The 24,023-nt window shown below is 36.5% G+C and overlaps 1 protein-coding gene across 1 annotated transcript in view; it reads left to right on the top strand.

The window, feature by feature from the left end:
• LOC134656977 (tetratricopeptide repeat protein 28) overlaps positions 1-24,023 on the top strand; it is a 129,400-nt gene that overhangs the window by 70,599 nt on the left and 34,778 nt on the right. Inside the window, exon 7 of the mRNA XM_063512541.1 lies at positions 3,154-3,379. Coding sequence (XP_063368611.1) covers positions 3,154-3,379 — 226 coding nt within the window. The remainder of the gene's footprint in view (positions 1-3,153; positions 3,380-24,023) is intronic.

Here is a 24,023-nt window from a genome sequence, read left to right as displayed (position 1 = left end):
GCCTCGAAATTCAAGTCGGCAAGCTTCATGTGTGGCAGTAATTAATAAAAGGAACCACAAAATCTCCGGTAAAATTCCACTATTTAAACCCCGATATTTAAACGTAAGTTAGAGTTAAGATAAGGATCCCGAAATCGACGTGATCGATCTGAGAGGTGTAAAGTGTGATGTCAAATTACACGGACCCAGTGATTCATGAGTGTGCCCACAAATTAAAATATTTACCCTAGTCCAGTCAACGAGCATCAAAAGTGCGGAAGTGAGGCAGAAAAATGTCGGGTTCGTGACGCTATTTCTCTAACACTTCTGATAAAGTTAAGAATCCGATATTGGGCATGATAACGTCTGATAACTTAGCTTTAAATTCAACGGTATATAATACAGATTTCTACAGGTTATTAAGGTAAGGGCACGTCCCCGACCACAGAACATATTAAAGAGGTTAGATCGGCTATCGCGCGCAGTTAGTATCGGAACCGGTGTCGCCGCTCGTTCCTCTCCACATTTCCACATTTCTCGCGCAACGGTAGTAAAAACTTGTGTGCCTGGTGAATGGATACACCTCCTTTAGACAGATTTGATGTCTGGCTTCTTAATCTGAACGTTATTGTGGCGCAAAAGGCATGTTTACGTTTTTCGGTCAGCGCGGGCGAGTACTAGCATGCGAGCGTTTGCTCGTAACCGGCGGCGACACGTACCCTGCTCGCATCGCCATTCTACTTGTTCTGTGTCCCCGACTATGTAGACCTTGTTGTCGAGCGCCCCAAAACCGGCTTTAAAAAATCCTTATAGTTGTATATAGGCGGGATTGTTACATTAAAAAAAACTGCCTCGTTGACCGGAGTACCGGGGCACAAATTAAAATATTTATCTCGGATTATTTTAATCGCTTTCACACGAGTTATTCCTCGTACCGGATGATGCACACCCATGTTTGTTCAGCTTTATAGCCAGTTATTATCAATATTTTATTGTAGGCTCTTTATACAGCACCGAATAGTATCTTGATTAGACTATTCTTAATAAAGAATATCATTTGACTGGTTAAAGCGAATAAGTGCGTTAATAAGTGCAGCGAGCCTAAACTGGAATAAGAACTTAATCTGAGATTAGACGTTAATATTTATGAACTCTCGTAGATTACGAGTAAGATGGTCGTATTATTACAGTAAGGTACTACAAGAAGTACTTCTCCGAACGCAGTTCGCTGAGCGGACGCTGTTCGTGCCCGCATCTTTTGAACCAATTTTCATGTTAATAGCGTTTGTGCAAAAATAGTTAAGTACAAATTTTTAATTATACGTTTTAGACCTAAAATCTATTTTTTTATTCCGTAGACTAAAATGACATTTCATAGTATGAAATGACACATGATGTTCATACTATGAAATGTCATTTCAGTCTACCGAATAAAAAAATAGACTTTATGTTCGTGATTTTTTTTCTATCGAACGGAAGTTTGGGTCTAGCCATGCAAATACAGTATAGTCTAGTTTCCGTGTGAATGATAAATAGATTTATATTTTCGTGATTTTTTTCACCCATGCCAATATAGTCTAGATTAAAACGGGGGTTCAATATAAAAGCAACAAATTTGCGTTAACCCTAGATCATATGCTTTGATCTCGGACTGTCTAGAACACAAAATGACTAGTGTAATATTTTGCCTATATCTCTTTTAATCTACATCGCAAACGGTCTAGAACACAAAATGACCACATATAGGTAGGTTAGGTTCGTTAGGTATCTTCAAATGGCCGAAGGCCCAACCGCACAGACAGCGGGGCTCCGTCGACATCGCTAACGTAAAGATAAACCGACGAAATGTAGGTAAATAAAGGCACAAATAATTCCTAATAATTCAATTTAATAATAATAAGGTCTAAATAATTGTAGTCATTTTGTGTTCTAGACCGTTTGCGATGTAGACTAAAAGGGATATAGGCAAAATATTACACTAGTCATTTTGTGTTCTAGACAGTCCGAGACCAACCCGATCATATTACGTAGCTACCGAGAGGCACACCGAGCTCACACGATGATTTCAGGCACTAAAACAATTGTAGATTTTTTTTTTACTATTGTATTTAAATGGAATAATGACCATTCCATTTTACCGGCAATTATTTGGCTTTCACCACTCCAAATAGAGAGTGCATATTTTTAATGCTCTATTAAAACTTTACTGACTTTTGTCTTAAGAACTGGTTTAATAAATAAATATAATTATAGTCATTAAACTCAACAAAAATATTTACTTTTGTTCTGACCACGGTCATGAGATTTTTATGACTATAGTTGGGATATTATTTGGTATAAATTCAGCTATAGAAATATTTTCTTCTTCTTCTTCTCAGCATATTTGCGTCCACTGCTGAACATATGCCTCTTTCATGGATTTCCATGTTGTTCTGTACGCGGCGGTTCTATGCCAGGTCGGCCCTGCCGTCTTTCTAATGTCGTCCGACCATCTGGCTCGGGGTTTCCCGTCACTTCGGCTTCCCAGTCGAGGTCTCCAGAACAGTACTCGCTGGCCCCATCGGTCGTCATACCTTCGACAGATATGGCCGGCCCATTCCCACTTCAATATAGAAATATTTTGAATAGCGCAAGCCCAAGAAAAAATAAAAACAAGCCCAATTATTAAACACCATAATGGTTGCCAATGTTGCCACTCAGATTGGCTGATCCAATATACAAGAGAACATCTTCATTTAGGTGTAACTAATATTTAAATGATGCAGTTTTTAGGAAGAACATGTTCATTAAATGGAAGAAAAACCTCAAACTCTTTATAGTTTTTTCGGATTTATTAAATAGACATTTTGTATGAAAATAACTGCGGTCTAGGTTTTTCTAATATTTTTCTGGTTCTTTATTTCGTGCACGGTGTGAAATAATTTATTTTAAATATAGGACACATCTCTATTGTTGTTGTTGTTGGATTATAGTTGGGTGTTTTTACGGACCTAAATAAAAAAGTAACTTGTTACAACATATTTTATTTACAAGTGTAACATGTGCATACAATATAATGATAAGGTCATTTGTTCTAATTTAACAAAACCTTTCAACATACTTTCTGTAGGGTCCCAATGTCTTCATTATTCATCCTGTTACTGAATATTAATAATTACATGTATCTCTCCGCAGGGGTTCCGTGTTCAGCGCCCTGTCCTCCGCCCACTGGGCTCTGAGCCAGCTTGACGCCGCCATCAACTATATGCAGCAGGACTTGGCAGTGGCCAAATCCCTGGGTGATACTGCCGGCGAGTGCAGGGCGCATGGGAATCTTGGCGCGGCGTACTTCAGCCAAGGCTCTTATAAGGATGCGTTGACGGCTCATCGGTATCAGCTGGTGCTAGCTATGAAATGCAAGGTTAGTGAAGATTCTTTATATGATTACTCAACTTGACGCCGGCATGCACTATATGCAGCAGGACTTGGCAGTGGCCAAATCACTGGGTGATACTGCTGGTGAGTGCAGGGCCCATGGGAACCTTGGCGCAGCGTACTTCAGCCAAGGCTCTTATAAGGATGCGTTGACGGCGCATCGGTATCAGCTGGTGCTGGCTATGAAATGCAAGGTTAGTGAAGATTCTTTATATGATTAGTTAACATGACGCCGCCATCAACTATATGCAGCAGGACTTGGCAGTGGCCAAATCACTGGGTGATACTGCCGGCGAGTGTAGAGCGCATGGGAGTCTTGGCGCGGCGTACTTCAGCCAAGGCTCTTATAAAGATGCGTTGACGGCTCATCGGTATCAGCTAGTGCTGGCTATGAAATGCAAGGTTAGTGAAGATTCTTTATATGATTAGTTAACTTGACGCCGCCATCAACTATATGCAGCAGGACTTGGCAGTGGCCAAATCACTGGGTGATACTGCCGGCGAGTGTAGAGCGCATGGGAATCTTGGCGCGGCGTACTTCAGCCAAGGCTCTTATAAAGATGCGTTGACGGCTCATCGGTATCAGCTGGTGCTGGCTATGAAATACAAGGTTAGTGTGAAAAATAGTGGATGCTATCAATGCAGCAGGATTGCAAAAGTTACACGAAGACACGACAGTGTAGTTTAATCTTGGCGCTGCAAACATTCAGCTATGGATTTTATATTCGATGACGGCGCTTTAGGGTATCAGGGTACCTAGCCAAGGTGACAATCGCTTGCGTTACGACCACGAAACGCTTTGTGTCTCTCTATCACTCTTCCATATTAGATTAGTGCTGTGACAGTTGTGTTTCGTAAACGAGTCCGAGATAGTAGTAAATTCTCATGAAAACGACTACCATATCAATACTTATCAGGTTACAGCGCACAATTATCCGTTTTCACTAACTCCGGCCATCTGTTTAGCCTGCTGCTATTACCGGTATAATGACGACTATAATCGCTACTTTGCATCCTAGTACCACCGACCGATTAGTTATAAAGACCACCATTTATTGATTTCGACTAATTGACTTTCTTGCATTGCTAGTGATTCAAGATTTTCAATATCCGAAAACATATGGGGGTGTTATTATCTTATTTTTGCTACCGTTTCGCGACACATATTTTGTTATCCTAAATTCGTACCGCCCGAATCTCTGCAATACTTTAACATCATTTGGTAATAATATTTTTAACAATAAACAACTACAACAACGTCAACAACCATACGGAATCGCACCTTAGCCCCACTTCGCTACCTCATACCTCATGGCTAAATTTTGTTTGATTAGAGAGACAAATAATGACGATTTAAGAGCTCACTAAATATACCGCCATCTACAACGATGATAAACACCGCAGCTTTGTCTGGGCCTCACTTTTACCTGTGTACCTATAGTCTTTATTATTTACTTGTCTTTCTATTACGTAGGAAGCTTAAGCAACTGTTAACTCAAGCACTAACTTTCTAAATCTCTTACCTTCCAAGCTCTGCTACTCGAAAATCCACCTTGTACTCTTTCAAATACGGTTTACAACCGAAAAAGCCACTACAGAAAGATATGAGGTACTGAAGGCGCGCTTCGATTTACGTCCTATGTCAAAACACGGGAGATCTTAATGGTTTAACCACGCATGATAAATAGACGGCGGGATAACTCTATGAGGAAATTATAAAGCTAATTTTAAATTGGACTTACACTTTATTAGAGGCATAAAACCGTGTTTGTTTTAGTTTCATAAAGGGCCCACTGATTAACAGTCCGCCGGACGGTATCGGCCTGTCAGTTAGAACAAAAAGTTGACAGTTCCGAACAACTGACAGGCCGATACCGTCCGGCGGACTGTTAATCAGTGGGCCCCTTTAATGCGAATATAAAATAAAATAACAATGACTGTATATATTTATTTTGGTTGTACGAGCACCTAGATTTAGATGCCTATTTCGCGAAAAAATTCAATTTTGAATACTGTGAAGCAGGATATGATTATTAGCTTTTTACCATCAATTAGCCAGTGCATTTTACTTTACATTATTAGCGGTCAGTAAACAGAATTGTTTATTGAGACACCACATCAGATTATTAATCAGATAAATGACAAGTTTCATACATTAGGAGACAGAAAATATAAATATAGTGTAAAGAATGACAAATTTATGAAAAATTAAGTACGTAAATTTTTCGCTATATTGCAAAGGTCCAAAAAAGTCAAATGATGTTTTTAACGTCTACAGTACCTATGCAAAACCATTAAACTTATATGAGCTCCATTTTACAACACTGTAGAAAGTCTATAGGTAGCTCTACAACACTGTAGAGGTTATCATTATCGCCAATTGATTCGCAATTCTCGACCACAGAGCACTTAACAATTTAATGCAACATATATATTAATATGACGACTAGCGATCAATGCGCGATTTACGCATTGCAGTTCTCATACAAATACTAATAAAACCTAGTTTTAGACATTAACGTGGGCTGTAACACTATAAAATTAGCAATATAAAGTAGAGTGCAGTGCAACCTTGTTTCGTAGAGAGTAGGTACCTACAAATTTTAATTAGATCAAGCGCTTTTCCACGAGAGCTAAGTTGTTCTAGGTACATGCACATATAAATCGGCCAAGCTGTGCTGTTAGCTGGCAAACTAAGCTCTGTTATGGGTCACTCATATGGAAATGTAGCACAGCTTAGCTCTGATAGAAAAGCAACCCAAATTCGCCTCACTTATGCGTAATGACCGCGAGCCTATACAAGCAGTTTATACTGCGTAGTCTAGTGAATTAGTCTATGTTCTCAACAAGTTCCAATATGCTTATACATGTCCAGTTCTTATGGTAATTTGACTGCGAGATATGGCGGTACCTTTCTTGCAAGTTGCAAGTTTATATATCGGATACTATGTTGAAAACCGGCGGTTTACGGGCGAATAAAGTAAAACTTGATATTGATCTAGGCGATAACTTTGTTGAGACAAATAGGTCTAAACATACAGGATGTTTCCTGTAACAGGAGCAATAAATTAAACTGTAGGCTATACTCCTCAAACTGACCAACATTTGTTCAGCAACTTTTGAAAATAACTCATGTTTTGATTTTTATTACACTTTTAAGTTTATTCTAAGACGCAATGTATTGCAAATTTTGTTATGTTTAAAGAGTGACAATTAAGCAAAGTCAAACACACCGATGTCAGCGTACATTGAAGGCAATATTTATTTTGTATGAAAAAGAGGAAGTCTAAAGGATTCATAATTTTTAAAAGTTGTTGAACAAATGTTGGTCAGTTTGAGGAGTACAGCCTTTAGTTTAATTTATTGCTCCTGTTACAGGAAGCATCCTGTATAAGTTCTGAGAACGATAAAACGTTGGTAGTAAGTACTAAAAACCTAGGTTATCGATGCGAGGGACAATGGAATATAAACTTTGGAATATGGAATGTAATAAGGAGATAACCGTTGTACACAGATCGGTCATAATAAGTTTAAATCTCTTGTAACATGTCTTACTGTTACTTATGCTATGATTAGAATCGCAACTTAGGAAATTTATTCATACGCGGAAAACCGTAAAATAATTCATGCTCCCTTTTACAGTTACTAAGTAATTTTATTTCTATCGATTTGGTAAGTTCTCGCATATTCCAAACAACCAGACTAGATACAATCCCTGAATGCTAAGAATACACAATTTAAAGGCTTAAAATACGAAGGCTATTGTTTTCCATTGACCCATTCCCAACTGAGGGCCAAAGATTAACCATTTTGTAAACTATGTACATACGCATGCACAACTTTTGCTAATCAGTCTAATTAAAACTCGAATGCCAAACAACTTGTAGGCATTTTGTAAATGTCGCATCTATGAAAACTAGATCAACCGAGATTATGTCGAAACTCTCGTTTTACTTCTTTAACATCTTGCAAATCGCCGCGGTAAAGTATAAACACGTCGTTCGCATCTCTGAATGCTAATTCAGTGTTAATGTTGTTCTTTGACCCGCAAATCGAGTTAAATAATGCACGGCACATATTTACAGCCGATGAGCGTATGAGCTTTGCATGTTATTAGCCTTTGAAGCCGCTGCCGCACACGGCGTATGATAATATTGGCGAGCATTCTGATTGGTCGAGCCGAATTGTAGGTTGGACCAGCGTAATGTGACCTCAGTATGTGAAACAGCTACTCGTAATCGGAGAGCGACTTATACTGGGTCTCCCTTTGAACCCCGCTGCCGCACATGCCGAATGATATTGGCTAGCATTTTGATTGGTCGACTCGAGTTGTAGGATGGACCAGCGTATAGTCACCCCAGTATATGAAACAACTAACTTGTAATTGAAGAGCAACTTATATTTTGAGTTTTCTTCAAAGATAAAGAACAGGGATCGGAACCGGTTTTTTGCAAAAACTTCGAAATAATCATATTTTTCGAATTAATTTATACTCGAAATGTAGGACTCAAGTGTGTGTTTAGGTAACGACTTCGTATTATTACTATTATTCGATTGCTCAATTAGAAATGAGATAATTAGCAAAGAACGAAAAAATACCGTTTTCGTTCCCATACAAAAAATACCGGTATCCGATCCCTGATGAAGAAGATTCAATAGGAGAGATGAAATACAGACTACCTGTGAACTCGCGAAAGCGTCGCGATGACCACAGAATGGAGTTTTTTTATGTAAAGGACTTCTAAGACTCACTACATATTTTACAATAACATATTAAATTAACTAGAAATAAATTATTGTTGATAATTATAAGTTGGATTATACGAGTACAGTTTTGTAACCAAGCTAATGTATCTATAAATAGGTATCCAATTAATCTTTTTCTTGGGTATATTTAACATTCTGCTGTTATCTTTGCTGTAATATTAATGTACCTACTCAAGATTTGTAATAGCACAACAGCACACACATAACAATACATGGTAATCAGTATTCAGCCTGAATATATAAAAAAATAATTATATATCTGCCTTGCAGATACGAGTATCTTTTATTACCTTTATCTACATATGTATATCGGCTATATATTCTTGATGGCATGCTATGGTCTTGATATAATACTTTGAAAGTTAATTACTTACTACAAGGAATATGCCCAGCATATTTGTGATTCAGACATTACTCCAAGAAGAACGAAAGTAAAAGTAATACAATTATTTAAAATGCATACACACTTAGGACATTCTCGTATTGAGCTGGAATGCTGTCAGACCAGCGGATACATTGTAACGTGAATGTGTACGGTCGAGTTCACAAACATCTTTGCAAAACAAGCCAACGTTCCAAAAATATATTTACACGACCTTATTGTCAGTGTCTTAGAGGCGTGTAAATCTTTGGGACGTTTGTGAACTGGACTGTACATATTGTACATGTAGATACAGTTTATATGTAAATAGTAAATACTTATAGTTTGCAATGGAATTTCCTTGAACAATTTTAAAAAGCCAGGCAGCTGTTCTTTTATTTATGGCATGCACATGTGTCCAATTGTCCGGTTTGTATACATTAAATAGGTGTACTTACAAAATTATTGATTTGACATTCGAATTTAATTTATTTAGGTAAGTACCTATATGTTATTTGTAAAGGGCATATGCCATCCTTCTAAATTATAAAAAATAATAGCTTTTTTAATGCAGATCGTTCATTGTATTGAAGGAAAAAAGAACAGAATAAATTGATAAGTAAAACGTTTACAAAAGTCGAATTTTACCGATTTCTTTTTTCTTCCCAAAAGAGGATATAATCCCTATTTATATTTCATACAATGTATCAAAGAACTAACCTACCTCATTAACCCCGTAATTGCTAATAGTTTATTTATTGCGACAATTGCGACGTTTATTTGTGAATTCAAAACACGCGGGACCCTCTACTGAACCGGTGTCCTGGACTGCAGCAACTGCAACATTGTTGCTAACTAGTGTAGATGGATTCAGCGACAGACGGCCGACCGATTAAAGTAATATCGTTTGATAGAAACGCTTGTGAAAATTCAATGGAGCGTAGCTGGCTACATGAGTCTCATGTAGACGTGTGCGCCGCGCCGGCGCGCCGCCGCCGCCGAGTTTTTTTGCCACGCCGCCGCCGCCGATAAATGATCGGCGTGAAATCGGCGTGACCTTGAGTGTTGTTAATTAGCTATTCCAAGTTGGTATTTGAATTACAATATGGATTTTTATGTATTATATATTTTACAGTTCTCAAATATACATCAAATAATAAAATCAATGAAACAGAATAGCCAGTTGCACAAACGATTTGACACACCATATAATAAAGTAACTGAGTAATCCTAAGTATTCACCGTCAAGCAACGATAATATGAAGTAGGATTTATCCTGTTAATTGTAAATTCACATTGCCTCACATACGAAGGCAGAATGCTCCGTCATAAAAAGACTTACAATTAACTAGACATCGAAAACACAGGGCTCATATAGTAGAGTCCAGCAAAAATCTGAGAACATTGATGTGCGAAAACTCTCAAGACCCTGAGTTTCCTAAAAAAAGTCGTGTGCCAAAAATTTCGAGAAATTGAAAGAGAGAGACAGAGTGACAACACTGTAGATTCACTGTCTCTCTGGCGAAAAGCGCAAATGCTTGCCCCACGGAAATCTGCAAGCTGTAAATGGATGAAGCAACATTTTCTTATCACTCGTTGTTTTCAATTAACCAAACATTTTTGTAGTAATTTCCGGCGCACTCGGCGATTACGAAAAAGCAAGCTAGTTTGTACATCTTGGGTTGATAACCAGGACCAGTGGTTGCACCGCCGATATACACCGCAGAGCTGGCATGGCTAACCCCGATAAGATCTGAAAGAACAGAGGTATTTGACGTGCAACTAAAGTGCGCTTGGTACGAGCTAATATTCCAGTAAGGTGCCGAAACATGGAGCCTCAAAAAGTGTGAAGTGGCAGTGGCAAGGGTTGGCGCTTTTTAGATGTGGTGTTAACGAAGACTGCTGCTTATACCAGAACAGCTAGAAAAACAAATCCCTCCATTCTCAGATAGCTCAATATCGCCACTTAGCTCTTCACAACATGCAATGGGTGAGCTGGTAAGCCCTTAGATTCTTCGGACATATTATCCAACGCATGATGTAGAGAAAAACATTAATTTAGTCCGAATGAATGGCAATCGTGCTTGCGACAAAACGGAAAAAATTACATGTGGTCGCGATCCTCAGTAATGAAAAAATGAGAAAGAAGATACGTCTCAGTGAGCCTGATGCTTGTACGACAAAAAAACGATTAAAAGGAAGCCATAGCAGTCCACTATGTTATGTTTATGTGTCTTTATGCCAAATTTCAAGGGTATTTCTGTTTTGTTAAAGTACGACATTTTTAAATGATACGAAAAACCATGGAAGTCATGAGAAAATGGAGGGTTACCGATCGAAGGTCAATGGGACCAGGTAACCCCTTATTGCAAGCCAGTTACTAAGGAAATCAAGTTACTATACCTATCCTATATTCATTTCAAAACCCTATTTTACTCACAGCCTATTCAAAACTATACGCAGTTCACTGACCAGCAACCTGGATTGATCAAATTTTCAAGAAAAACAACAACTTATAATGATTTTTCTTAAGAAACCTGAAAGTCAAGGTCACGCCGATTTCACGCCGAAAACACGCCGCCGCCGCCGATTTTTTGGCAAACGCCGCCACCGATCATTTTATAATCGGCGTACACGTCTAGTCTCATGCATTTGCAGTGCAAAATTTACACGATGCTTATAAAACACGGGAACCACTTTGACTTTAATCTATTTCAAATGAGTTATTTGACACCTAACCTGGGCCCTTATTCGACATGTACAACTGTCAGATTTCGCGTCATTTGAAATTCAACTGCTGAAGTTCATTTGAAGTTCATCAAGTGCTGAAGTTCATTTGGTACAAACAATAATTTAACAAAAAACAACTTTGTTTTATTATTACTTTAAGGTTTATAATGGTTTGGTTTGGTTGTCACCTAACTGTGGATTGCTAATGTCAAATTTTGACAAGTAATGATTCCAAAGGTAGACTTGGTTCTCTATGACCTTCGGCACCATCTTGGAGTTTTTGACGTGCGAAAGGGTAATTTATAGCAAAGAGTAAAACTTTTTTTTTTCAGTACGTAAGTTTACATGAATTAATGACATCTTGTGAGCGATAGACCAACGAATGCGCTGTAGGCGATGCGGCGGCGAGTAGTGGAACTTACGTGACAATTTCCATCAATCAAAAAGGGACTACATTGCTGATGGTCAATAAAGGCTATTAATAATTGAATTTTAACAGCAAGAATGCCTTATTGACAAGCGATCTTTTTGTTGAACCCACACCTACACGTCAAATAATGCTTGCTCCACACATTCTCTTATAAACGCTCCAAATTGTAAAAAAAAATTAAAGAATTTACTCATCACCTCTCTCAACTCAAGCTGCCTATTTCTAATCCACGTTAACAAACCACAAGTTGTACCTTAACACATTTCGTAAACCATATATTCAGAAAAGTCCGTATTTTATTTCTAAGTGGAACATGAATATAGCTGGTCAAGCAGATCTTGACAGTAAAAAAGGCGCGAAATTCAAATTTTCTATGGGACGATATCCCTTCGCGCCTACATTTTTCAAATTTGCCGCCTTTTCTACTGACAAGATCTGCTTGACCAGCTATATCTTGTATTACCTTTTTGGTATAAAAATAATCTAAATTAGTCAAAATATTTTGACTAAATATTGCACTAGTACTACCTACTATATAGGTACCTACCTTAGTAACTTGGTAACTTTGTGTCACCAACTATTTTGATGCTACCTACAAAGAGCATCAAAATAGTTGGTGACTGACAGGTCAGGCTCCGGTCTTGGTAAGTAATGTAGCCAAATACTGGTAAGTAATATAGTCACTTATGACTATATTACTTACCAAGACCTAAAAGTACCTATTGTTTAATATGTATCTACACAGAGATGATTTTTAATTAAAGGAAATTAAATACATATATGTTATTCAACTACAAATAAAAAAATTAGATCTATACTTGGTCAACCAGAACTTGACAGTAGAAAAAGGCGGCAAATTTGAAAAATGTAGTTGTAGGCGCGAAGGGATATCGTCCCATAGAAAATTTGAATTTCGCGCCTTTTTTGACTGACAAGATTTGGTTGACCAGCTATATTTCAGTTTACACATTTTTTTTCGTTTAATTTTAATAAAACATTAAAGTTTTTAAGCATTAAACTTTATTTAATTTTCTTCACTATAGATTATTTTCTGATATTCAAGTAGGTATGGTGTTTCAGGTTGGTAACAGGAAATAAGAAAACCACGCTGGTGGTCCACATCTGTAAGTTTAAATATGAAACATGATAAAAACACTTAAATTAAAAACTTAATGTCTTCCCAGCTTTGCTCGAAAACATATAAAAACTCAAAAATGCGCGTTTTCCCAGATATAAAACCTAGCTAGATCGATTTTGCGCCCCCGAAAACCCCCATATAGCAAATTTCATCTAAATCGTTAGAGTCGTTCCCGAGATCCCCGAAATATATATACATATAAATAAATAAATAAATATACAAGAATGGCTCGTTTAAAGGTATAAGATATATATTATTAAAAACTTATAAATAAATTATTTGCCCTAAATCGTGGTAGTGACCTACCAAGTGCGGTAGGGTGCCCAGAAAGGCTGCAGGCTGACCGCTTGCCCCGCTGGATAACAATGCTGATCCGCATCATCAGAAGCATACAGATATAAAGCGCTTTGACAGCTCCTCATAGAGGCAACGCGCGCTAGGCCGCACGCCATAAATCTAAGCTAAAGTCTTAAATTCGAGATCATGAACATGAAATATTTGTTCGCTATAATAGTAAAATCATAGGTCTAATACCTATGATTTTAATATTATAGCGAAAAGTTAGCAGGAGACGGCCGTGCCGTGGTCGTGGTAGGTACAGCATGCGTGGACCAGACAAGCAAACCCTGAATTATTTACCTACCTATTTTACTATACCTTTGTTCACCATTGTGTTCACCTATGTATATTTACTCTTCTTTCCAAGATAATCATTTTTTTTTCAAGATGTAACCCGTATAATCGGGCTGTATAATTTGCCTCAATTTTTTTACACAATGTTGTATGTAATTTTAATTCGATAATTAATGATGTTTTACATATTTATCATATACTATTTTTCCAATTTTTCTTGTATATTACGTTGTTTATTTCGATTGACGTGTTTATTATTTTCGTTACTATGACAGCGGTTTTTTTTTGGCATTTAGCCAGTGTCATGTCGATATAAAAACACTTTAAAAATGCAACGGAAAGGTTGAGTCCTCCATACAATGACATTATTATAACTCAAACAAGAACCATCCAAAGGGGAATGGGGGAAATTGCGATAGGTATTTGCTTCTCTATCACTCTTGCATATCCGAGCGAAATTTAATGGTGGCACATAACGAAATTGGTTTCGCGGAAGGAAACCGTCTTTATTCATCAATGTTATATTTATTAGGAACAAACGTTGACTGCCGACTGTCCTATATATTACACTACTCTTTGCTGCCGACTTCTAGCGCTGGCGGTACACCGCGAAAATCAGTAAAATGCTGCAAATGGTGTTAAAGGTCTGAAAATCGGTACGATTGATCTTTAGGACATTTGAAACAATTTGACCCGAAGCGCCAACAAATAAAAAAAAAACGAGAGGAGTTATGACGTCATGTTTCTTTTGTATGAAAAAAAAAATTAGAAACCTATCGTGTGTGGTATTCAACGAAAGGGCTTTCTGAGCCAATGCTAAAAGTATATCACATCGTTACATTTCAGTCATTTTGTTTAAATTATAATAAAAATAGTTTTCAAAACATACCAAGTTTGGGCTTCTCCAGATACAATACCGTTAATTTTTTTTGTAAAATATACCTCAAATTATCCGTAATATCCTCATATCTAACCCTAATAAAGCAATTTTGAAATTATTTACATTTAATTTTTTTTTTAATTTTTCAATTTTACAAAGTGTAATAATAGCCCTGCCGAATATAATGTCCGAATATTATGTCCGAATGAATAAATACGAGTAATAATGTCATTCGGGTAAAATAAGAGTATTGAAACTTGGTTTTTCTACTCCCATACTTTTATTTGTCATTTAAAGGGTCGTGCACACACCTTTAAACCCCCTATAGTTCTTATCTTATAGTTAGCAGTATCTTTTTGGCACTTTTACGATACTTCGTGTAATCACCACTTAAAAAATATTGTATGGAATACATTGTTGCCAACCTAATTTTAATTGTCATTTCTGACAGACGAGTGAACCATAGACATGTTTTGGTTACTGGTACGATTTTTTTTTTCATCTTTATAGGGCTGTATCTCCTAAACCGTGCGTCGTAGAGCAAAAATAATCAAATTTTCGTTCCCCTTTAAGAAATCCCTAAGTAAGATTTAAAAAACAAAAAAAGAAAAAAAGGAAGAGAAATATTTACAGGGCTGTATCTCCTAAACCGTGCGTCGTAGCGCAAAAGTAATAAAATTTTCGTTCCCCTTAAAAGTCCCACCCACTGAACAACCTATCACATTAGGACATGAAACAATCATCATCATCCATTTTTATTATTATTTCATTGCATTTCAAAGTAAGCGCTTGGTCGTAGAAAAAGTATTGTATGCAACGTTGTTTAACTTTCAAAAAATACTCGTGGCGTCTTTATTAAATTTACTTACTCACGCCACTCGCCTTTTTTGACCTCTCTTAAACAACGGTTGCATAAAATACTACTGCATGTTCCTTTGGTAATATCTAAGCTTTAAGTAAGAAAAAGTTCTAATGAGTGTGGGTGGAGAACTCGGGAGAGGGGGAGCGTTAAAGGTGAGTTTTTTCAGTTAATTCTTTCTTAATTCTTACATAGACAATTTTTACTACGACTTATAGATTCCGAGATATAAGCGACTTTCTGAAAAAAACGTTATATATTAATTTTATGCTTTCTTTTTAAATATTTAATTGAGAGATTCATAATCACACTTTGTAAAACTGAAAAATTAAAAAAAAAACCTAAATGTAAATAATTTCAAAATTGCTTTATTAGGATTAGATATGAGGATATTAAGTATAAAATTTGAGGTATATTTTACAAAACATTTTTTAACGGTATTGTATCTGGAGAAACCCAAACTTGGTATGTTTTGAAAATTATTTATTGTATTATTTAAAAAAAAATACTGAAATGTAATGATGTGATATATTTTTGGAATCGGCTCAGAAAGCCCTTTCGTTTAATACCACACACGATAGATACAATATTTTTTTAAATTCCATAAAAAAAAAAGATGACGTCATAACTCCTCTCGTTTTTTTTATTTGTTGGTGCTTCAGGTCAAATTGTTTCAAATGTTCGTACCGATTTTCATACCTTTAACATCATTTGCAGCATTTTACTGAATTTCTCGGTGTACCGCCAGCGCTATATATATTATACTACTCTTTGCCTTTTCTTTAAACTTTTTTTTGACAAGTTTTCACAGACAATTAAAAATTTGACATTGATACATCAAGGCGGTTTGTTTACAAAGGGGCCTACCGGGAAGTGCGAAAATCGAAACTCAGCTATTTGCCTCTTTATCGCTCGAATATGCAAGAGTGATTGAGAGGTTAGATAACAAAATTTCGAATTTCTGACTGTATTTTTCTTTAAATAGTTTCAAATACAATTAAGTTGCGTTGTTTTATCACAAAGTTAAAAAGACTTAAAAGACTACTGTCTGTATCATCACCATCAGATCAGCTCGATGGTACCATAAAAATATTGTATTGTCACCCATATTCATGAATCTAGTATTAAACTGGATTGGGCATGAGTGGTGGGGATAACTGACAGAACGGGATAGACTTATGTATCTTTCAGTAGGAGTAGCAGCGAAAGCGCTATTATTGTGTGTCCTTGTCACAGTCTCACATTTTTTTTTATTCCTCACCGTAAATTAGCATGGATGATTGGTCGAATTTATTTGTTGCCCACCATAACAAATAAATTCTACCTATCATAGCGTCGCATTGCGTATGTTTTGTCCCTCACGGAGGCACGCGTAGACCACTTCTATAGGATGCTACCTTCTATGCCCATATTACATATTATGTACTTATGTAAATTTTCAGCTTCATTGAACACCCGGGAAGTGGGTCAAATTTAATTTGCATGATTTGATTGGAACCGGGACAGATGAAACTAACTAAAAGCTTGTAAAAATGTGGCTTTCCAATTTCTATTGCAACTTCAGATGAAAACGTCCTTATTGAAGCATAAGGACCCTTAATTTATGGAAAGCCACATACAACAACCAATTCGAGGCTACTAGGCGGCAAAATACGACTCAATACGAGTAGGTAGGTCAAATAAGAGTAATAAAATACGGATGTATATTTGGCCAAATATTCTTTATTGTGACAAAGTTATTCTTCCTCGCGTTATCCCGATTTTGCCACGGATCATGAGAACCTATGGTTCGCTTGACAATTAATCCCAAGAATTGGCGTAGGCACTAGTTTTTCCGAAAGCAACTGCCATCTGACCTTCCAACCCAGAGGGTAAACTAGGCCTTATTGGGATCTGTTAGGCTGTTAAAGTTTAAAGTTAGCTACTCGTAAGTCTCGTAACACAACATATAAGTTTCACATTATAACAAAAATTACTTACATATATATTATGTACCTAAACATATTACTTTTCTAAAAAAAGGACTGAAATCTAGTGCTGCGAAGAAACGGTATTTTTGTTCGGCTTTTTTGTTGCTATTTTGGCATATGGATACATGGTAGAAGAAGTAAGTGTATGGAATCCTCCTCCATTTTGCGTGGTCCGACGCACCTGGCCGGGTTTTCGCGATTTTCCGTCAATGTTCAATACCTTATTTCTTACGAACACCTAAAATAATAAGTTTAAAATTAATCTCAATGTCTCCAGTTTGCTGTTCATTCAAACTGACAAAATCCAAATTTCTGAGGCAATATACGACCGCTGTCTTATATAAGCCATTAAATATCAACATGAATAACCCCACGTTGCGTTGTTATAAATTTAATTAAATAAATAATTATTTTATTATTTAATTTATATCAACTAATTAGGCATAGCGTCCAATTTAGAATATGGCACAGGCACTAGTTCTTACGAATTTTACCTTAATTTATTAATCAAAGGACCTGAGGTAAAAGTGAGAAGAGGTTGATATGCAGATGCAACCAGCTAGTCGCCGACGCTCCGCTTCCCCCGGGATTAGCCCTTAAGCCTGCACCTAACAGACTGGCTCATAGGGGGCTATGAGCTCGCCGTTGCGTCAATTTTCATTTTTAGAAAAAAAAACTAGTCTACTAACTACTAACAACACAATAAATGCTTATTTTGCCGCATTCTTCACTATCTCTCCCTGTTTCACTGCCATCTAACCCAGAGGACAAAAATATAGCTTATTGTGGCTACTCCGTCTTCCTCATGACTCATGATATTTTACTTCACCATAAAGTAATTGGTGTAATATCAAATGATATTTTTCGCACAAGTTACAAGAAGTTCATTGCTAAGAACCACGACGATTGGTTTAAAATTTAAACTTTATATATAATTTGTTACCTAGTAATTATAATAAATCTGTTTTCTTTTTGACATTTAATGGTATATGTATTGCTGTATGTTTATTGTCAAGTTTTTTTTAATTCTGGACAATTGTCATATATTCGTTTTCATGATAGATCTACACCAACGCAACTGCATGTCATGTTCTTGCGGTTTATTTTTATAACGCCAAGATCAAAATTTGACTGTTAACTCCATCTTGCGTCGAGTAGAGGAATCAAAAAACTATAGAAAATAGAAATGCAGTTTACTCTATGCCATAGAATCCCCTTTTAAATGTCATAAATCCAAACATGGCGGCCATACCAATAGACAATCAAGTCTAGCGATGAAATGATTTGTTTACATGAGATTCACTGACAGATAATGATCTTTACCTATTCGACAACCCACGATAGTTCAGATTCAAATGAACTTCAACATGCGACGTCAAAATTGGCATGTCGAATAAGGCCCCTGTTTTGTACAGAAAACTACAGACAATGCGTCTCCGTTTGGTTATATCCTCTAACTCCTCTAAGACAACTAAAACTTACAATAGATCTCCACCAATATCTCCACACACACTTTAGGAATTGTAGGTATATAACCACTAGGAGAATGATCTGATTACTGTTTTCATGGAACATGATTAGAATCTCATACAACTTTACTGATCATCAGGAAATGAACCCAACATACATAACATAGAGCTATACCATCGCCATCACCATCTTTTCTCGTTCGCACTCGTGCCGCAGTAGCATCCTGCTGTCTTTCTCGTTTTTATGGCATACATAATTTTACCACAGTTGTTAAAAGTATAGACTTTATAAACCCTATTAACAGCAGTTTGCTTAATTACGACAAATATATCGGCCTGTTTATTTATAAGTCCCGTCCTACCACCCATAGAGAAAGGAAGTAAAGTGTTCATAAAACTATACTCTTATTACCTACTTCCTGTGAATACTCTCCATAAACGAGCAATTTTGTAGCATTTATGAGTGCAGTGCACTAATGTAAAAAACATTTCTTGAGTGATTTTAGCTACACTGCTTTGCAATTGAAATGTATTTAATTTACCACTCCATAAAGAAGTTCAAGCAAACATAATGCGGGTAAGACTAGATAAGATGACATTAGTAATTATAAATATCTTGCATAATGTTGAAGAATAAAATAAACTGATTGATATCGGTTGGTAATTCCACTAATGGCAAAAAAGAAAAAGCGGCCAAGTGCGAGTCGGACTCGCCCATGTAGGGTTCCGTATTTAGGCGATTTATGACGTATAAAAAAAAAACTACTTACTAGATCTCGTTCAAACCAATTTTCGGTGGAAGTTTACATGGTAATTGTACATCATGTATTTTTTTTAGTTTTATCATTCTCTTATTTTAGAAGTTACAGGGGGGGGGACACACATTTTACCACTTTGGAAGTGTCTCTCGCGCAAACTATTCAGTTTAGAAAAAAATGATATTAGAAACCTCAATATCATTTTTGAAGACCTATCCATAGATACCCCACACGTATGGGTTTGATGAAAAAAAAAATTTTGAGTTTCAGTTCAAAGTATGGGGAACCCCAAAAATTTATTGTTTTTTTTTCTATTTTTGTGTGAAAATCTTAATGCGGTTCACAGAATACATCTACTTACCAAGTTTCAACAGTATAGTTCTTATAGTTTCGGAGAAAAGTGGCTGTGACATACGGACGGACAGACAGACGGACAGACAGACAGACATGACGAATCTATAAGGGTTCCGTTTTTTGCCATTTGGCTACGGAACCCTAAAAAGCAGTTTAAGCGTGAAGAAGTAATTGTAGACAGACAGAATTACAATCGCATTTATAAGTAGGGATTCAGTATAATACGCGAATAAACCGCAGAAACGGATTTATTTCATAAGCACCTACGCAATTTATTTCATCGTACCACTTTATCTTTAATAGACAAAGTAAACAGCCTCTTTCAAAGTACATAATTGCCACTTAGTGTTTATATGTAAAATTTATTTTCACCTCAGCAGCTCGAACAAGGGTCCTTTGCTACTTAAAAACAGTGAGCAAAATCGCATTTTGCTCACTGAGTGAGACACAATGAGCAAAACGCGATTTTGCTCACTGTTTTTAAGTTTTTAAGTAGCAAAGTACCCTTGTTCGAGCTGCTGCGGTGAAAACTTAATTGTTGGTATATCTTAAGAAAACATGAGTGAATAGGTAAGTGATGAAGAAGGAATACATTTTTCGGGTTCTCTAATATGTTCTCACTGCTGAGGTGAAAAGTTTTGTGAACTACACGAGATCAAAGTTATTTACATCTCGTGCGCTTTTGAGTCCCTTACTACGCTCAAGATTCTAAATTAGATTCACTCGCTAATACGCTCGTGAATCTAGTATAGAATCTTTCGCTTGCACGGGACTCAAAATAAGCACTCGAAGAAATATCAAACTTTGATCTCTTGTTGTACAAATAACTATATACATAAAAAACTTGACAAGGGGTTAATATGTATGAAAGTAGTCACAAAACAATTAGGGGCAAGGCATAACATTCCTTATTTTATTTTGTACGGCGAACAATCAAACACTCTGGGACAATTTCAGGGCTTATTCTTACCGCTTGCCGAAAGCTCGCCTTTGGTCAACCGTACCATATATTATAAATGTTCGATTAGGGGAAATGTCAAAAAAGAGGCAGTTTTGGAAAAACCATTTGTATTTTTTCGGGAGTCTAACTTCAGAATTTCGCACTGTCACGCAAAACAAATGTAAAAGTCTTGGCTTATTGAAGTAATTAATTATTACTAAAATAAATCTTGATAGCGCGATTCAGGATAATCAGGATAGGATCTTGTCATTCGCGATACAGCGTCATCTATTGTGCAATTAGATTCATCAGACTTTAGCGTAGCAATTGTGATTGTACATCGAAAACTAAAGTTTTTGAAGTGAAAACTTCTTTAGCGGCGCTGTGCGCTTTTTGTGATGGGGAAAAAATGTTAAACTCGCGAGAGGTGTAACGTGACCTGATCGAAAAACTGTTACTCTGTTACTTCAATGTCATTGAGTTTTTCTTTATTGATTTAAATGCCATCTAGTGAGTTTCGCTCTAACTGGTATTAATATAACTCGAGTACTAACAGTGATGTGCTTAGGGGTTTCAAGTAATGCGACTAAATAACGCTAGATGGCGTTAACCTCAATTATACTCAGTACAGGTAAATATTTGAACTGGTTGGGCTGGCTCGGTAATCGATCGGAATGACTGCCCAGTAACAAACAATCGTAAGAAATATTTATTTAACACGTTCCGAGCCGATGGCGCTGGACAAAAAACCTCGTCGGCCGCAAATAACCGCGAAATGTTCCCAACATTCAGGAATCCACAGTAATCTGAGAATAACAATAATTACTCGTTGCTACTGAGGCCGTATTCCTACTTTATAAATCGTAACGTGATTTGACATTGTTCCTTCTTACACCCAGGGGCAGTTGTTTTGTTTTTGAAGTGAAAACTTCTTTAGCGGCGCTGGGCACTTTTTGAGGTGGGGAAAAAATGATAAACTCGAGACAGCGTAAGGCGATCACGTGACCGTAAGGGGTGTAAGGCGATCACGTGACCGTAAGCCCCGTAAGGTGGCCACATAATAATTTAAATGGCATTTAAATCAATAAAGAAAAACTCAATGTTATTTTACATTTATGTTGCGGACTCCTTTTCAAGACTCTTTACCTATGTTCAAATAATTTGACGTTGTCATGGCAGTATGTAAATAAACATGTCAATGAAAAAGTGTGATCTTATTTGAGAATGATAATAATATATAATAAATAAATAGAATACCTCCGCTAAACGTATGTATCGTGTTACCGGGCGTCGGTAACATAGTGAGTTGAGTTTTCACTTGTATCGGCACTCCCGGAGTGCAACCGTTGTTGCTTGTTTTTAATTTGGAACCCTTATGTTACGAGTACTCATTAAAAGTTCAGGATAGATTGTGCAAAATGTACAAAAAGTTGTAGGTACAAGGGGGTTAACATTACGCATAGTGCATCTCTCTTTTAGGTACTACTTGTTAAAGAGCGTGCGCAGACAGTAGTGAGGCAAAGAACTCCCCTATTTATCATATCGCAAAGTATGAATGTCAAGCTTATATTTCTGATTTAGACCACTAACTAGATGGCCTCAAACGCACAAGGAAGTGAATTTTAGGGGGCAGCACGTGCTTATGACCTAACTAAAGTGTAATTCGTAATAAAGTCAAAGTTAAGTTCTAGATTCAGGCTACAAACTATCCTAGTTATTGTGAAGTCCCTATTAGTGCGTTCGAGATGCACTGCAAATAATTTCAAATCAAGTTAAGATCATTAAAATTCGAATAACAGCTCCTGGCAGCTAACTTTAACTGATCGGCGGCCAACGCTTGACAGTAGTTAATAAATCTTTATGTGTCTATATACCTGAGGTTTCCTTGGGGCAAAGGTTTCAAATGAAAAATTTAATGGACAATTTATCTTTAGCTTGATGTTTGATGAGTTTTTTTAGAAAGTACATTATATCCTTACATTAGTTTGAGGAATTAAAAATCATTGAAATACCCGGGGCCTAAACTGGTTTTAGAGAATAGAAAACTATTAGAGACTCGATCGACATGATTTCTCCAATTCCATAAATTATCGCTGAACATACATAGGGGGTCAAATCGGTAGCTCTCTAGACACCGTGTGAAATTACTATTTAAAAAATAAGATATTTCTGTGGAAAAATGTACCAGCGGATACGTAACTTGGAATTTACAGAATCGAAGAAAAAAATTTTTAAGGTACCCTATATACATATAAATTATTCTTCAGAAAAATAAAATAATGTTTATTTCGCAATAACAATACACTTAAATTAAAACTCCGTTGTGCCGTTGGAAGCGAAAACGATTTTTACCGTAAAAACTCACATTAAAACCTTTATTGCCGGCGAATTATTTTAATGGCAGAAGGATAAACAACGAGTTATTGACTCCGGTATTTATTTTATAGCAACAATGTTAGGTATATAGCTTTCAACAAAGTAATAACGAAACTAAGCGTAGCAATATGAGCCCTATGGTTGAAGGTATTTAGCAACGTAGATTCAACTGCTCCAAAATCTGGCTTGAACGAATATCGGATTAAACTTTCATATGCTACTGTAAAATTTTAGCTGCTCAAAACATCTAATACCTTTAAACGAGCAATTCTTGTTTATTTATTTATTTATATATATATATATATATATATTTCGGGGATCTCGGAAACGGCTCTAACGATTTCGATGAAATTTGCTATGTGGGGGTTTTTGGGGGCGAAAAATCGATCTAGCTAGGTCTTATCTCTGGGAAAACGCGCATTTTCGAGTTTTTTTTATGTTTTACCGAGCGAAGCTCGGTCACCCAGATATTGAACGTAATGTGTCATACTTAAGTTGAATGTAAGGAAGGATGCACTGATTAGTGCTGCAGAATACCAATGGTAAAGACATCTTCTGTTATAGGTAACTCTTTCATCATTGGCAATTATTGCAAGACTGTCTGTTTGCTAAGAAATGTATCAACTCGCAGTAAGTGGTAGGTATATGTAGGGACTTAACTTCATTGAGTGCGAAGTGAGTTGTTTTGATTGTGTAGGTATTACTTCAAACCCTCGAATCCCAGACATAGATAACGTAAAAAAACCTCGGGGTTTTTGACTTTATTCATAAAAACAGGTAAGTTTAGTTAGTTTTTATGAAAACAGATATATAGACCACGAAAACTGTTGCTCAAATCTTATAAAATATTTGTACTTATCCCTTTTCTGATTTCGAAAAAATATAGATAAGTAGGTAAAGCTGCCTATTTGATTACATCTGGTACAAAACTGGTTAAAAAGCTATAGAATAAGTGGTATATTAAT

This window comes from Cydia amplana, chromosome 19, assembly GCF_948474715.1.
Source record: "Cydia amplana chromosome 19, ilCydAmpl1.1, whole genome shotgun sequence".
In the NCBI taxonomy this organism is placed as follows: domain Eukaryota; kingdom Metazoa; phylum Arthropoda; class Insecta; order Lepidoptera; family Tortricidae; genus Cydia; species Cydia amplana.
The sequence above is the reverse complement of the archived record's forward strand: the minus strand, read 5'-3'. Positions and strand labels throughout refer to the sequence as shown.